General features: G+C 40.1%; 1 protein-coding gene across 1 annotated transcript; it reads left to right on the top strand.

Moving 5' to 3' along the window:
- Positions 1-1,246: 1,246 nt before the first annotated feature.
- Positions 1,247-13,167, top strand: LOC117810006 (XK-related protein 5-like). The gene is made up of 13 exons (XM_034679543.1): positions 1,247-1,522; positions 3,405-3,494; positions 3,587-3,692; positions 3,859-4,025; positions 5,017-5,150; positions 5,270-5,348; positions 5,513-5,682; positions 5,814-5,925; positions 6,898-7,065; positions 7,152-7,342; positions 7,440-7,523; positions 7,736-7,919; positions 8,948-13,167. The coding sequence occupies exons 1-13, from the start codon at positions 1,414-1,416 to the stop codon at positions 9,634-9,636; spliced, it is 2,283 nt and encodes a 760-aa protein (XP_034535434.1). The 5' UTR covers positions 1,247-1,413; the 3' UTR covers positions 9,637-13,167.
- The last annotated feature ends 1,622 nt before the right edge of the window (positions 13,168-14,789 follow it).

The following is a 14,789-nucleotide window of genomic DNA, read 5'->3' as shown; positions in this document are numbered from 1 at the left end:
AGACTAACTTTTCATTTAACCATTTTATTGGGATACTTTAAATCATCGGTTAGACAGTGTGAAAAAGTGTTCCTCACATGGAAAGCCTCAGTCCAGGATGTGAACCAAGAAATATTACGTTGAAGATTGTCAGTGCTAACCATCACGCAATCGACATGCCTGTAATTATCAGAGTTCTTTCCCCAAACTAATAATAATAATAGTTTATAGGATTTATATAGCGCTTTTCTTAATACTCAAAGTTGCTTTACATAAAATAAAAGTAAAAATAAAACAGAACAAGGGCAGAGGTGGGGCAGAGATAGAGGTCATGTGCTGTATGCTTTTTTTGAACAGGTAGGTCTTGAGGTGGTTTTTGAATGATCAAAGTGAGTCAGAGTTGCAGATGTGTGGAGGGAGAGAGTTCCAGAGAGCCGGGGAAGCGATGGCAAAGGCTCCCCCAAGGTGCTGTGCTTGGACTTGGTGATAGCAGACAGGAGATTGGCATCTGATGATCTGAGGCGGCGAGATGGGGACTGACGTTTGAGGAGGTGGGTCAGGTATGGGGGGGGGGGGGTTATTGAGGGCTTTGTAGGTGATTAACAGGGTCTTGGAGTGGATTCGGTGCTGTATGGGGAGCCAGTGGAGGTGCTGAAGGATGGGTGTGATGTGGGCTCTGGAACGGGAGTGGGTGAGTAACTGGGCAGTGGAATTCTGGACATATTGGAGTTTTTTGAGGTCAGTGGAGGGGAGGCCGTAAAGAATGCAGTTGCAATAGTCGAGTTGGGAGTTAATGAAATCAGAAAGAATACCATCCTGTTATGTTTCCCAAAGTGTTCACATTACATGTTATCAGAGTACTTTCCAAAGAGTAATGAAATTACATGATGTAATTAGAGTACTTTTCCAAGAGTAATCAAATAACATGTAATAAGATCACTTTACCCATTTATGATGAAAACTGAAGTAACTTGTAAGAAATGTGCCTCCCCTATCCGTTTTGTGAAATGTTGTGTTTTCTGTAATGTCTTTGTGTCTTGTTAAATGTTGTGTTTTGAGAAATGGTGTGTTCTTAAAATGTTATTATTTTTATGAAATTGTACTGTGTTTTGCGAAATGTCGTTGTGCTTTGTGAAATTGTATTGTGTTTTCTGTAAAGTCGTCGAGTTTTGTGAATTTTTATGTTCATGCAGGCTTCATCATAATAGCATCATACTGTAGGCCTGTGTCTTATCTCTCAGGTGCTGCTCTGTGTAATAGCGCTATCGCTTTAACGGGCCGGGCGGGGTTGTCGGGACGGGGACACACGGAGGATAGAGAGCAGCCTGCAGCAGCTGGACCGACTCCCAACCGCCCGGGACCAGGACAAACCCGGCCTGCAGAATAACACTCAGATATCCCTGTCAGTCTGAGAGTTTAGGTTTTTAACCCGCCATGAGAGACTACTCGGCGACTCCGGACAACGGGGGCGCGTGCATGCCGTGCTGTCAAGTTTGCGTCTTCGTCTTTACCGCATTTCTCCTCGTCCTGGAGAGGACGGCAAGTGAGTCCTACCTGGGACACCTACACACATTCACACATACACTGCACACACACACGAAAGACGGAGCGTCATTAACTAGAGCTAGGATGGTTATAATGTGCTGGTATGTCCTCGTGCGTTATGTGGTATTTTACTTTATTGGCGTGTGCGTTCATGTGTGCGCGTGCCTTACCGCCAGTGTATGGATACAGTGTGTGAGGGCTACACCAACTGCAGGAGAGGCACGAGCATATCCAAAATGAGTCAGAGGGTTATTGTATGTCATATTGCACAACGAGAACATCTGTATCAATCGAACATACAACTACATATAAAGTTGAACATTTGTTCCTCATGAGCGTCTGTCTGATTTTGGGTAGTCATGAATAATAGAGCCAGACTAGAGTCTGCAGTCAGCACTACTGCGCCTTTCTCCTATTTTTACACGCTGCACGTTATGAAATCAGGTATGCAGCAAAACTGCAGACTCATGCTGGAGTTCTTCATCTTTAAAACGCCATCATTTCAGCTTCTGTGTAAGGTTTCCTCTTTTCAAAACAAAGCGGAGCCATGTTGTCATATTTCAGCGCGCTCTTTTTTGGAGGTACATGAATGGATGCGGGGAAGGGCGTACCCCAGAATGGGGGCCTACTCTGCCCGGACAGCCCGCTCAGCAGCTCTGACGGTTCAGATTACAGCGATGGAGGGAGGGAGAGAGGGAGGCAGAGCGGCAGAGACTTTAGACAGTCTGATGAGGAGAGTGTGAGTGAGAACAGAGGAGGAGAGCAGATATCACCAGCCTTGTTGTCAATAAAACCAGACTGCTGGGATGGAGTGAAGAGCAGAGGTCATATGAAAAAGTGTGGACACAAAATATGTACACACATGCAATCCTAGCCATCAGCCACTTAAAGCTAATGTTGATAGGAATGGTGTAAAATGCGTAACTTTTTTTCTGCTGGGTTTGGAGAAAAGGTCATACTGCCCATCAGTACTCATTGGTAAGTGAAGTAATTTGAGACTACTGCGAAATCTCTGCGTTTTCCAATGCCTTTGTATCACGCAATGTTATTATTCCCCTCGTTCCCATTATGACTGACCAATCATAGCCAATCTCCAATCCTCTGTCCTGATTGTTTAAGGGGCAGCCCCTACTACGTCCTCCGATTGGTTATGATTCCGGCACTATCATGACAGCACACCCTGATCTGTGTTGGGGGGCTAAGAGGAAATCTGGTTGGGAGGGATAGTGTTGACATTCGAAGTCCCTCTCTCTGAACAGATGTTTACTCTGTGACTATACAGCAGCTTTAAGGTTACTACAAATGTAGATGCTACAGCAAAAGCAGTATCCTAGAAAATAGTACAAGACAGTTACAAACATTTCCTACATGATAACTTTTAAATTGATATTGTGTGCATGATATATGATGGTGTGTGCAGTCGATATAAGCTGGAAAAGGAGTCACTCAAGTACCAACATTTCAAATATTGTAACTGATAAAAGTCTTGTGATGAAAGTTAGACACAATAGGTTCATGATTGGAAGTTGCATAATGTTACCTAGTGTTACAGAAGTAATAGTACACAAGAATGTCCCCTGTCAAACACATATAAACATCATATAGTATAATTCTCAATTAAAGTTAGTGAATTAGAAATAAAGCATGTTATTGACAGTACATTTTCAAGTGAAGTACAACTGTATGAAAATTTAATTCAATGCTAAGTGAATGTCACATTTCACAACATTTTTTACCTATCCATGTGTGTGTTTCAGACACATTTATCAAAGTTGTTCACTAGCTTCAAACAGGCTCATTTGACAGCCAGCCATATCACATGTGTTTATGGTGGTGTCTGCTTATTAATAAAGGTGTGTGTGTGTCGTTTCTCTCCCCAGTTTTCTACTGCTTTGGGTACTATCTGTGGGTGGGTCACAACTACTGCTATGCCCACCTTGCCGGCTTCACTGCACTGTTCCTGCTGCCAGGTAAGAGAACATTAAAAAGACTGTCAATATAGATTCAAAAAGATGAATTGATTGCAGATTGATATCTATTTTGATCGGCCTGTGTATCTCAGGTTGGGGTCCTCAGTGGCTCAGTTACTTGTGGTACCTGTCAGATGGACGCATCCGCCGGAAGTCTCTCACCTGGACACACATACTGCACTTGGGTATCTTCAAAAGGTGAGCTGCCTTTATGTGTGTGAGATAGACTAATGGGAAGAACGGCAAATAGGCAGGATTGGGCTTGCTCACTGGTCTATGATCAATATCAATGATGCCTAAACCATCTGTATAATGGACATGATTATTATTATTATGGTATAATGCTCCATCTCTTCCCTCACAGGCTGTGGGAGTGTATGTGTCTGCAAGATGAGGATGTGTATGGTGAGATCATGCAGCAGGCTGATGTGTCCGCATTACGCCTGTTTGAGGCCTTGGCGGTCACCCTGCCTCAGACACTGTTGCAGACCTATGTGCTCATCTGTACTGACATAGGAATCAAGTCTCCAGGTATTGAGAAATTTAATCAAACTATCAAACAAACCTCAAAGAACTGTGGTCATATTTTCTAATTGTAGCAGATAGCGAAGTAACAACAAAAAATACAATCAAAGGTGGAGCATGAGGAGTTATTTGTTTGTTTCAATAAAAAGTGTTTGGATTAGAATGGTCTGCTCCACAGAGTGATGAACCAGCAATGTTTAATCACCAGCTTGCTTTAATTCAACTGATTTTTAGAGGTTGTTTAATAACATTTTAGTTACATTTTTTACATTCTTTTCAGCATGCCTAAGAACCATGTATTACATAGCCTACATACATGTATCTTAGGCTATCTAATGCTCCAGTTTGTTCATAGTTATTGATGAAATCTGTCCATCCCTCAGTGCTGGGCAGGTGGTATTCGATTGCATTAGATCGCCTAAGATCCACATGCCGTTGTGCTCATAAGTTTACATACCCTGGGAGAATTTATGGTTTCTTGGGTAGTCTCTGTTGTCTTTATGACATAAAAAGAGTAAACACAGTTGTTTGATAAAAATTTTGCTTCACCTAGCCACTAACCATGAGTGAAAATAAATGTTTTCTCTTATCATTAATATTTTCTGAAAAATTGCCATGTAAACTTATGAGCACAACTGTATTTCTTGTGAGTTAATTAAAATCCCAAAAGAGCTAAATAAGAGTAAAATATAGGACTCAAATGTACCAGGTGGGCAAAAACACAGCTCTAAATGAATGCTGATGTTGCACCATAACAGTCACACATATAAATGTGAGGCTGTTGCTAAAAGGTTCTACAGTTCACCTTAAAGGGTCTTTTTAGCCCCAGAGTGGAAAAAAAATATAATACATGCTGCTTTGAAAGTGACCAATTTAATCTACTGTCTATTTAAAGTGTTCGACTGTAACGGCCCTTTATAAAAGCTACATGAATTCACGTATCAGAGCTATGTATCAAGATGTTGACATGTCTTTTCCTCTCCCTCTTCCCCTCCAGCCTCAGCGTGTTTTGTGGTGTGTTTGTTATCTCTGGCCTGGGCTCTAGTCCTCTATGCCCGAGCCTGTTCCCTCATCAGACCAGGACACCTGCAAATGACTCCTGCTGCCATCCTCTGTCGACTGGTGTGGAGGGTGGGCATATTTTAACAACCTTCATCCTTAATATAAAGTCTTAAATTGCATTAATGTGTCAGTCATTAGTGGGTGCCTTAGTGTTGTGTGTGTGACAGGTGATTTTTCTTCATATACAGATCGGTATGTTGGGATCCAGATTTGCAGTTCTTATGCTCTTCACACGTATCTTCAAACAATGGATCCTGGGGGTCATCGGTAAGTCTACATGCCAACTATCCTCTCAAAGCTCAATCTTTGGCTGGATAGGGTAAGGAGTTGGTCCTCCTCTTCTACTTTGTAGTGATCACCTTTGTCTGAGTCAGTGTATTTCTGTGTGCATCAATGAGTATATTTAATTTGTTGTATGTGTTTTGGGTTAGGCGTGCACTGGCTGGGTGCAACTTTCTGGATGGTGTCTCAGCAGACTGACATCATACGATCAACAAGTCGATGGAGACTCTTCAACCTGGTTCTGGGAGCCATTCACATCTTTCTTTTCCTGAATGTGAAGTACGGTCAATCTAGATACCGCATGGCTGGCTTTTACCTGGTATGTGTGTGGTTTGGGTCAGTTACTACCTGTTTGTCACAAGTTTTTATTAAAAAGTATGACAGACATGACATTAAGTACAGATTGAGCTCAGGGAAGTTCAGTCCAACCATTGAGTTTTTCTTCTTCAGGTGATGTTCTTAGAGAATGCTTTTCTTCTTCTGGCCTCCTCGTGGTTGTTTACCATGGTGTCCTGGGATACTGTGGGGATCCCGGCTGCTATCTTCTGTAGTTTCCTCATTGGTAAGAAACACAACTTAACACTGCGTGACAATCTACAGCTGTGTTAGCATGCTAATGTCAGCATGCTAATTTCCCCACATTGTTATTAGCAGTTTGCTGAGGTTAAAGAGCTATATTAACCAAGTTCACAATCTTAGCCGGAGAGGCTAAACCCTGGATAGTAAAAAAGAATTGACATTTCCCCTCATAAAGATCAGAGAAAATCCAGGGGCCACAAAGTATGTTTGATTTATCCTCAAGGGAAAGTAAATGTCTGTTTACATTTAATAGAAACTAAAATGAGTACACTTTGAGACACGTCACATGGTAAGTGAAAACATTAGTCTGCTTTAGGCACTACAAAAAAAGACATCACTTAAGTCTGTAAGACGAGAGCATGAACATCTGTTAGGCAAATTCAGGGCAGTTAATGTTGTTGAGATATTTCAGTATTGACTTAAAGCTGCTGTTGGTAGTATATAGACATCAGTTCGGAGATTTCGAATGTCAACACTACCCCTCCCCATCTGCTCCCGTAACCCGCCCACAAAAGATCGTTGTGCGAGTTCTATGAGGGAGTAGTGGCTTCCCAGCTAATCAGGGCGACGTAGTGGAGCAGGATTGGAGATTAGCTATGATTGGTCCATCATAACGTGAATGAGGGGAATAATAACATTGCTTTATATGTAGGCATTGGAAAACACAGAGATTTTGCGATAGTCTCAAATTCCTTCACTTACCGATGAGTACCGATGTGTATTATGACCTTTTCTCCAAACCCAGCAGAAAAAAAGTAACATTTTTACACCATTCCTACCAGCAGCTTTATGTGTTGGACAAAGCTCCAGTGGCATGACTAAGAGCACAACAAATCTGCATATGTGCAAATTCAAACACATTCTGTCTCAATATGCTTCTACGCATACCTGTACACCTCTCATCTCTCTTTGATCAGTTCATCTGACTTTCTGGCTGTCTTCTGTCTATCTACAGGTGTGATAGCGCTGGTTCTGTACTATCGATTCCTCCACCCTAAATCTTTTGAGATTTTCCAGAGTATTCGCCACAGAGGAATAGGTGGAGCCTGCATGGAGCGTGGATCGACACTGTCATTGGAAGAGAAAGTCACGCCCACTTTTCATCACCATGCAACACTGTCTGGTCTGTTAACATCCATCTATCATTTATCCATCGATCTAGCTGTATATAATAATGACTATGACTATGGTGTAATCTGATCTAATTAGGGGGTGGGACCCTCATGGACCTTCCTATCCAATGGGAGGGCTGGAAGCATCACCACTGGCTGCTAATTCGTTTGGCCCTGAAGACAGGAAACGTGTCCAACATCTGGTCTGCGTATGGTGAGGGGGGTCTGGCCGGGCTGATGGGTCTGTCTGAAGAAGTCCACTCCCCTGATGAAATTCGTGTCCCTCAGGTTTGTTGAGTTCCATGGACTAAATTACATTCTTTTTTGACTTATTGTCTCTACATAAGAGGGGTCTCTCATTGTTATTTGTGCTGTGATTTCACAGATTCCACCTATTCAACCACGTGTTCCTCAGATCACACAACCAGCCCCTCAACCAGCTCCAGCTCAGGTGACCCAGGCTCCACAGGCAAGCGCTCTGTCCAGTTTATCATTTTATCAACTATCATTTCATCTCAGAATACAGTACACCTTTTTAGGTTTATTTGGGGGATTTGATGTCATTACGTGGGGAGATAGGATAGTGAATAGAGTAGGAATTGCTTTGCAATCAAGTTGTGTATGTATTTGTACAGTTTGTTTTTCTTCAGTCTGAGGCTCAGCTGACTTTCTTGTCCTCAGGTCAGAGAGATGATCCAGCCACCACAGCCAGCTCCCAGCAGTATAGTTGCCCGACCAGTGAGAAAAGCTCCTCCTACATCAATCCAGGACATGAGGAGGTTTCCAGAGATCATCCCGTTCCAGGAGGTCATTCCTGAGGAGTCCGGAGAGGACGAGTTCAGCGCTCCACTATCAGAGGAAAAAGGTTTGATGCCTGATAATCACTGAACCTGCTGCTGGAGCACATATTCAAACACTTAGTGATCAAAGACACACACAGTTCTACAGACTTCACTTTTAATATATGGAACATGACATTTTGTTGGTCACCAGAAGTAACAATGTTATGCTATGGTATGGTATGGTATGGTATGGTATGGTAAATATTTAGCTCGTCTGCTGATCAGATATGGTGCAGCTTCTAGGCACTTGTAGTTGTTTCATATTTGTGCAGTCGTGTTTCTGTCTGAATGTAAGCCCAGTTTTCACTCTTTCAGTGTTTATTGTTTTCGACTCCTGAGGGAAATATCTGCTTTATATTTAGCTACTGAATTCCTTTCTCTGTCCCCCAGATAGTCAGTAACAATGGCTGCCTAATGTTTGGTTCTGGGCAGGTAGAGAACACTACTTTTTTAAAGCTTTTTCAATGACAACAGCTGTTGGCTTTAGCAGGGAGCATGAACCAAAAGGAGTAAAGTAGGCAGCAAAAACCAGAACATTGAGCTTTAAAGAGGTGTGTAAGACTGTAGAGCTGAGCAGAATTTCAGTCAGGTGATGATTTTCTGTGGTCATCTATGAACAACACCTTTCACATACTAGTATTCATGTGAATGATTGGACATTTGTATGGCTATGATGTGGCCTTTCTGGAGATGATCTTATAATAGGCAATCTACAAATCTGCACTTTCTCTGTAGAACCATGATTTTTACAGTTCTTATTTTTCTGATCATAGGTATATACAAGTCCATACACACTCAACGTGCCATTTTTCAATTTTTCAATTCTAACTATAAGATACATATAGAATTTATTAATGAGACTGGCATGATGGTCTTTTTAGTAATAGTCAGAGAGAGTTGGTGTATAGCAGATATTTAAAACAAACATTTATTACATGTCCTGAAATTTGTATCATATCATACATTTGTCCTAGTCCCTTTAAAAATGTACCAGCATTCAAGGTATCCCTTATGGAAACAAATTTTGATTCAAGGATCTGTTATTTTGAAGGTGATGAGGACTTTCAGAGTGCAGCTTATGGCTCACCAACGCCTTCATCCCCAATGCCAGGAAGCCTGCGACACATTGACAGCCAGGCTGCGACACTGACTGAAGCCTCATCCTCTGTGTGCTCTCTGGACATCAAGACCCCCGGCTGGTCACCAGAGCGACGATCTCCCCTTCTGATTGGTTCCCCAGAGAAGAAACCATCAATCCCTGGCGAGTCCAGCAATACTCTGTACTTCAGCGCTGATGCACAGTCTCCCTCCAGTGGGAGCTACCTGGGCTGGGGCTCCGAGCTGTCACCCATTTCCACCTACAGAAGTCCCTACCGAATCAGGGAGGCCCGCTTTATCACCTCCACTCCTCGATTGGACCCTAGAGCTGGAGCTGAAAGTCCAGGCCTGGCACCTGTGATCATCATCCCTGCTACTCCTGGTACAACACCAGGCCCCACCCCAGGAGGAACCCCAAGTGCTTCCACGCCTGCGGCTTCTACACCTGTGGCTTCAGCATCTGGAGCTTCAACACCTGCAGCTTCTACACCTGCTGCTTCCACTCCTGGTGCTTTGACTCCTGGTGGTACGACTCCTGGAGCTACGACACCCAGTACTCCCATCGTTCCACTCACTCCGGTCATCTCCCACGCTCGCAAACAGGTGGTGCAGTTTGTGGGCACTAGAGAGAGAATGGTGTAAAGAGGTGGGTGTTAGAGGTGAAGGGAACAAACGGGTGGGAAAATATATCTTCTTTCTTAAGTTTTTCAATAAATTATAAATATGAATTCCTACATTTACTCGCTTAGTGTAGGCTTGGTGGGGAGTTAGGGGGCTTTACTGCTCAGTACATTTGAATCAACCCTGAAAGATATCAACACATAGATATTCATAAATTAGCAAAAAAAAGTAAGGATGCATGGGAAGCACAGTGGTAAAATGCCACTACAGGTAAATGTGCTGAACTCGTAATATTGATAGCTTTCTGTCAAACTCATTTGTGTTAGACAGGATGTAAGACAGTGCTTCCAAGAGGATGTAGTGGTTACAAACACTTTTATACAGGCGAATAGATTGTTACAGTTTTTCTTTAAAACCAATATGAGGGGGGAAAAACGATACACTACAGATGGTTATTTTCAGAAAATTTGATTTGGATAGCTTAAAATAAGAAAAATCCAGAGGTGCTAATTAATACAAGGCATCACTCATGTTGAGAAAAAGTAATTACATGTGGACATCAACTTTTAAAAAAGTGAACACAGAAAAATGTGTCCAGCTTATTCAGGCGCTGCATTCAGCTGTGATTACAAGACTGACCTAATTATTATGATGACATTTAAAAAAACAAAGTATAAACAATCATGTGAATCAAGACAATGTTATTTTGATAATAGATGGACCTAAAAGAAGAATAATTTCTGAATGAAGCAGGTAATCAAACTTGTTTACAATCATCAAACATGCTGTCTGCAGGCAGCTGAGCAGAAGCTCCTCTCAAACCCTCACCCTTGCCTGTTTCTTCATTTAAATAGGTGAGGTTAGATTGATACAATGGGACTAATAATCTATGAAGTACTTATAAAATACCTTAAACCTACTACATCATGGACATTATTATGCTATTAACTGCTTAAGATGATGTTGAACAGCGCTGGTTTTAAGGAAGACACTCATACATCTGTCAGTCAGGTTTTCATGTGCGTACAGAACAGTCCATGGTCAGTGTTTACACACACTACTGACACATACACAGAAACAAACTCCCTAATAACAACCTGCAGTCCAATCTGCTCATTTCTATGTCTGTATTTATTTCATGAAACTATCAGAGAAGCAAGCAACAAAGAGCAAAGGTTAAAGATATAATATTATGAATTATAAACTTTCCTTTGCTTATTGTAGCCACAATCATTTCAGTCAGTCAGTCAGTCAGTCAGCACTTTAGCGCAGAAACAGCAAAAGTTTTATTTTTAGCCAGCAGAGTAGTCGTAGCACAATATCCTGCAGAGTATGCAATGATTAGAACACTAACTACCAAGGCATTTAGCAATATAGGATGATAAACAAGTAACAGATGATGAATTTTAAATAACCTGTTTCTTTTATTTGTCTGATGTTTTTTGTAAGTTCTGATTATTTTTTATTTTTCTATTTTTATGATATGTCTAATATAACCTTGTTTTTATGTTATTGTAATGAGTTTGTATATGACCTGCAGAAGCTATTTACATTTCTAGATAAATACATAAAGTCCCCCCTTTCACACCAATTATTTTTAAAATGTAAGTAAATAAATATAAGGGAAAACCAAGTTATGTAACGAAAAAGACAATGTCAGTGATTAAAGACCCAGTAAAATAAAAAAGACTATTTCTGCAGGACATATACAACATGTTTTTTGTCTCTAAAAGGTTACATACGTTTTATCAGCATGTCTGACAATCACCTTTGTTTCATTTGCGAGTTGATCAAAGCGGAGAAGAGTGTGAATGCTGATAACATACGGTACAATGTAGATGGTGAAGGACCAAAAAATGACATCTGCAGAGGCTGCAGTGGTCAGGAAGTTGAATGTGAGTGGATATAGAAACAAACCTTTGAGTCCTGGAATGAAAACTAAACTAGCTCGCTATCATGAGATTATTTCTTTCTGACTGAGCTAGTTCTCCTTTTAGTCTTTCCCAAATTTTCAAAATGTTGAAATGTATCATTTGGTATTCTACCTCAACGCCTATTTATTGATTCATTAAATGTCTTAATTGTTTGTTTGCTACCCTGTGTATCAACACACTTTCTTCTTTAGAAGAAAATATATTCCATCCATTTTTTGCTGAGTGATACATTTAGTGCTATAATACGCAGGGTGAGATTTCTGTTGGAGAACATGGCTTACACATGCACTGGACAAAATCTGTGAAGAGATAACCGCCAACATTTTGTCCACATGAGGTGCTAAAGTTAACACAAACTGAAAGTTCCTCACTAGAGCTTTAATGACTGTGTTATTGTCCTGTACATCGCACCTCTCACAAATATGTTTCCAACATTTTCTCTAGATTAACCTACCATCTCAACATCCATGTGTATGTTTGGTTTATTTTCTTTCATTGCCACAGTATGGAAATGTAACTCCTCACAGTAGAAACAAAAACACTAAGCACCTTTGTGTTACTGAAGTATTTCTGATAATGTAGCTGCATAAGGTTTGTGATTGAGCAAAGAAACGTTGCATAAAGGGAATTTCTGGAATGAATGTGCTGCTATAAGATCAATGTCAGTATTATATATTATAATGTGAATGTTGTTTATTTCAGTATGTTAGAACTGACTCTTCATAAGATGTTATATTTAAGCATATATCTGTTTTTCTTTCATCATTTTTTTCTCTTTTTCTTTATTGATGAAAAAACTAGCTATAAGATAAGGTCTATATCTGTAATGGACAGTTCAATGTTATCTGAGCAGCACTTTGAGAATATAAACTGGAATTTAAATCTGTATCCAACTTTGTGGTAACAGGTATACATATTTCATGGCCTAGTCACGGTTAGAAAATTGAGTCACTGCATGTTACTCGCTCATACAGGCATCCAGAGAACTGTAAACATTACTTTAGAGAAAGACAACACATACTTTAACTACTCACACACTCACACATACCACAGTAGTTAACACACATGCTTGAATGTATGTGTAAGTAAGAGCAATAAGCCAGCTAATGAAATGTATTTTAGAGCACTGATTAAAGAAAAATCCACGCACAGCTTTAGACTGCAAACGATGCCTTGGCTTGATCATCATGAATCAGCGCTTTGCCTTGTAGAGTGACAGCTTCTGTGTGCGCTGCTTTGTGTTAGCACGACATGCTTTGCTTTGTGTATAAAATGTGTATGATAATCTATGATTGCGTTTCTAATTTCCATCATTTTGTATTTTTCACATTTGTTCTTTTTATATTCAATCACATTTTCTGTTACAAAATATGTGGACAGCCACGGTGCAGTGTTTGAGGGTTTTGTGCTGAAGTTTCACATGTGTAGTTTTCATTGACAGACTTAAATGAGTTTTCTGATTGAGTGTGACATCACTGGGTCACCAGGCGGCGTCTGTTTCTCGTCATACATCACTTCAGTCTGCGAGGATCTCCACAGAGCTGCTGTGGTTGTTGGTAGAGAGAGTCTTTAAATGTGCTATTGATGTGACAAAATAAAGACATTAATCATGATCAAGGCTCAGAGTGCTCGGTGTCTTTATTCATTCATTAGTCGTTAAATATATGAAGGAAATTTAGAAAAAGATAGAAATACATAACTACTGAGGGAATTGAAATCAAACATTTTAAACTTTTATGTGCAGTGAATGTACACTGGAAGCTCTTGTGTGAGGCTGGATTATCTTGCTCGAGGAGCATTTGCTCCTGCTTTTACGTTCACTGTTAGTTGTATTCCTGTACTGGCATCCTACATGGTCCCACATTTTATATGCAGTAATTTTATAGATCACAATATACATAAAAGTTTGCAGTAATATTGTTTTTCTGAAAAAAAATAAGGAAATCAAGATTGATATTGTATGTGTACTTTTTAGTTTTAAGTCTGATGTGATAAATACCTTGTTCTTAGTTAATTTATTTATTTCTCCCTTTACAAATCTGTGAGCCTATTACAACATGCACTAAAACTTAAGAAATGAATATCAAAAGGAACTGTCTGCAAGAGGTTTCCTCAGTATTATTTTATGAAGCTGAGATACAATTAATTTCATGTTATTTTGTGCATTTACCTTAGTTCATTAGTTAGAACACAATGTTATCAACTTCAGCTTACACCCAGTCAACAAATACTCATGCAATAGACAGAGGAGGACAGAAAGCTAAAGGCAATAAATAACTGGCTTTCTCATTTTATTTGTGCTATTTTTAAAATATAAAAAAAGACAATGAGAAGGTGATGAAACAAAAAATATGTATTTGTAAAGACAGAAAATAAGCCCCTAAAGAATAAGACAGGAGTAGTGTGGTGCACATATTACCAAGCACACTTAGATCCCAGCATATTTCTTCAAGCTAATTACCAAAGTGTCCTTTTGCTTCAACAATAATGTGTCAATAAGACAGTAAGGATCTTATTGTGGTAAGCCTTCCTGATTAAGTAACAGTATTTAACCTTTAAAATGAGGATGTGTTCTTTTAGAACTTGTTTGTTAATTATTAAAGTTGGTGTGCTGTGCTCACAGTATTTTCACATCTCATCACTTTGAGTCATATGACAGACAGATTCAAGGAAGAGAAAGCAGCCCGACAATCAGCATGTTCCATGTGGTCGGTGATCCACAGCACGATACAGCATGAAGGCCTGTCTACACCACCAGTTATGATTCCCATGTTACACACCTATTCCTGCCCAATGCATTCTTTAAGAAGCATTTTTATCATGCTTTTGGTCAGTTAAGCATAAATATAATTTCCTAAAAGTTACTGTATTTTGATCCATTGATATAACAATGACAAACTGAACTCTCAGTCACTTTTTACTAAATAACTACATCAACATTTACTATCATGTTAAACCAGACTGTCGGGATATGCAGCATGTTTGAATGATTAGGGTCGATTATTCTCTTCTCTTCTCTTCAGTTTTGTATCAGAGGACGGAACAAATTTTGTACTCATTTTTTATGAGTAAACACATCATTAGGATGACTTTCGAGCAGTTGTAATACTCCAATATGTAACATGACCTCTGTGCCAGAGATATGTTGCATTATTTGAGGGATACTACAAACATGAGCCCTATTGAGCATAACATTATCCAGACAGCTGTGGGCATTTCCACATGGGGCCTTTCAGGAGT

Source organism: Notolabrus celidotus, chromosome 3 (assembly GCF_009762535.1).
Source record: "Notolabrus celidotus isolate fNotCel1 chromosome 3, fNotCel1.pri, whole genome shotgun sequence".
NCBI classification, from domain to species: Eukaryota; Metazoa; Chordata; class Actinopteri; order Labriformes; family Labridae; genus Notolabrus; species Notolabrus celidotus.
This window is presented reverse-complemented; position numbering and strand designations above follow the sequence as displayed.

Bases quoted from the DNA above. Each gene is read 5' to 3' on its own strand.
- LOC117810006 (XM_034679543.1), top strand. From the start codon at position 1,414: ATGAGAGACTACTCGGCGACTCCGGACAACGGGGGCGCGTGCATGCCG. The intron at 7,343-7,439 runs GTTTGTTGAGTT...GTGATTTCACAG, and splicing joins ATGAAATTCGTGTCCCTCAG to ATTCCACCTATTCAACCACG. The intron at 7,920-8,947 runs GTTTGATGCCTG...GTTATTTTGAAG, and splicing joins TCCACTATCAGAGGAAAAAG to GTGATGAGGACTTTCAGAGT.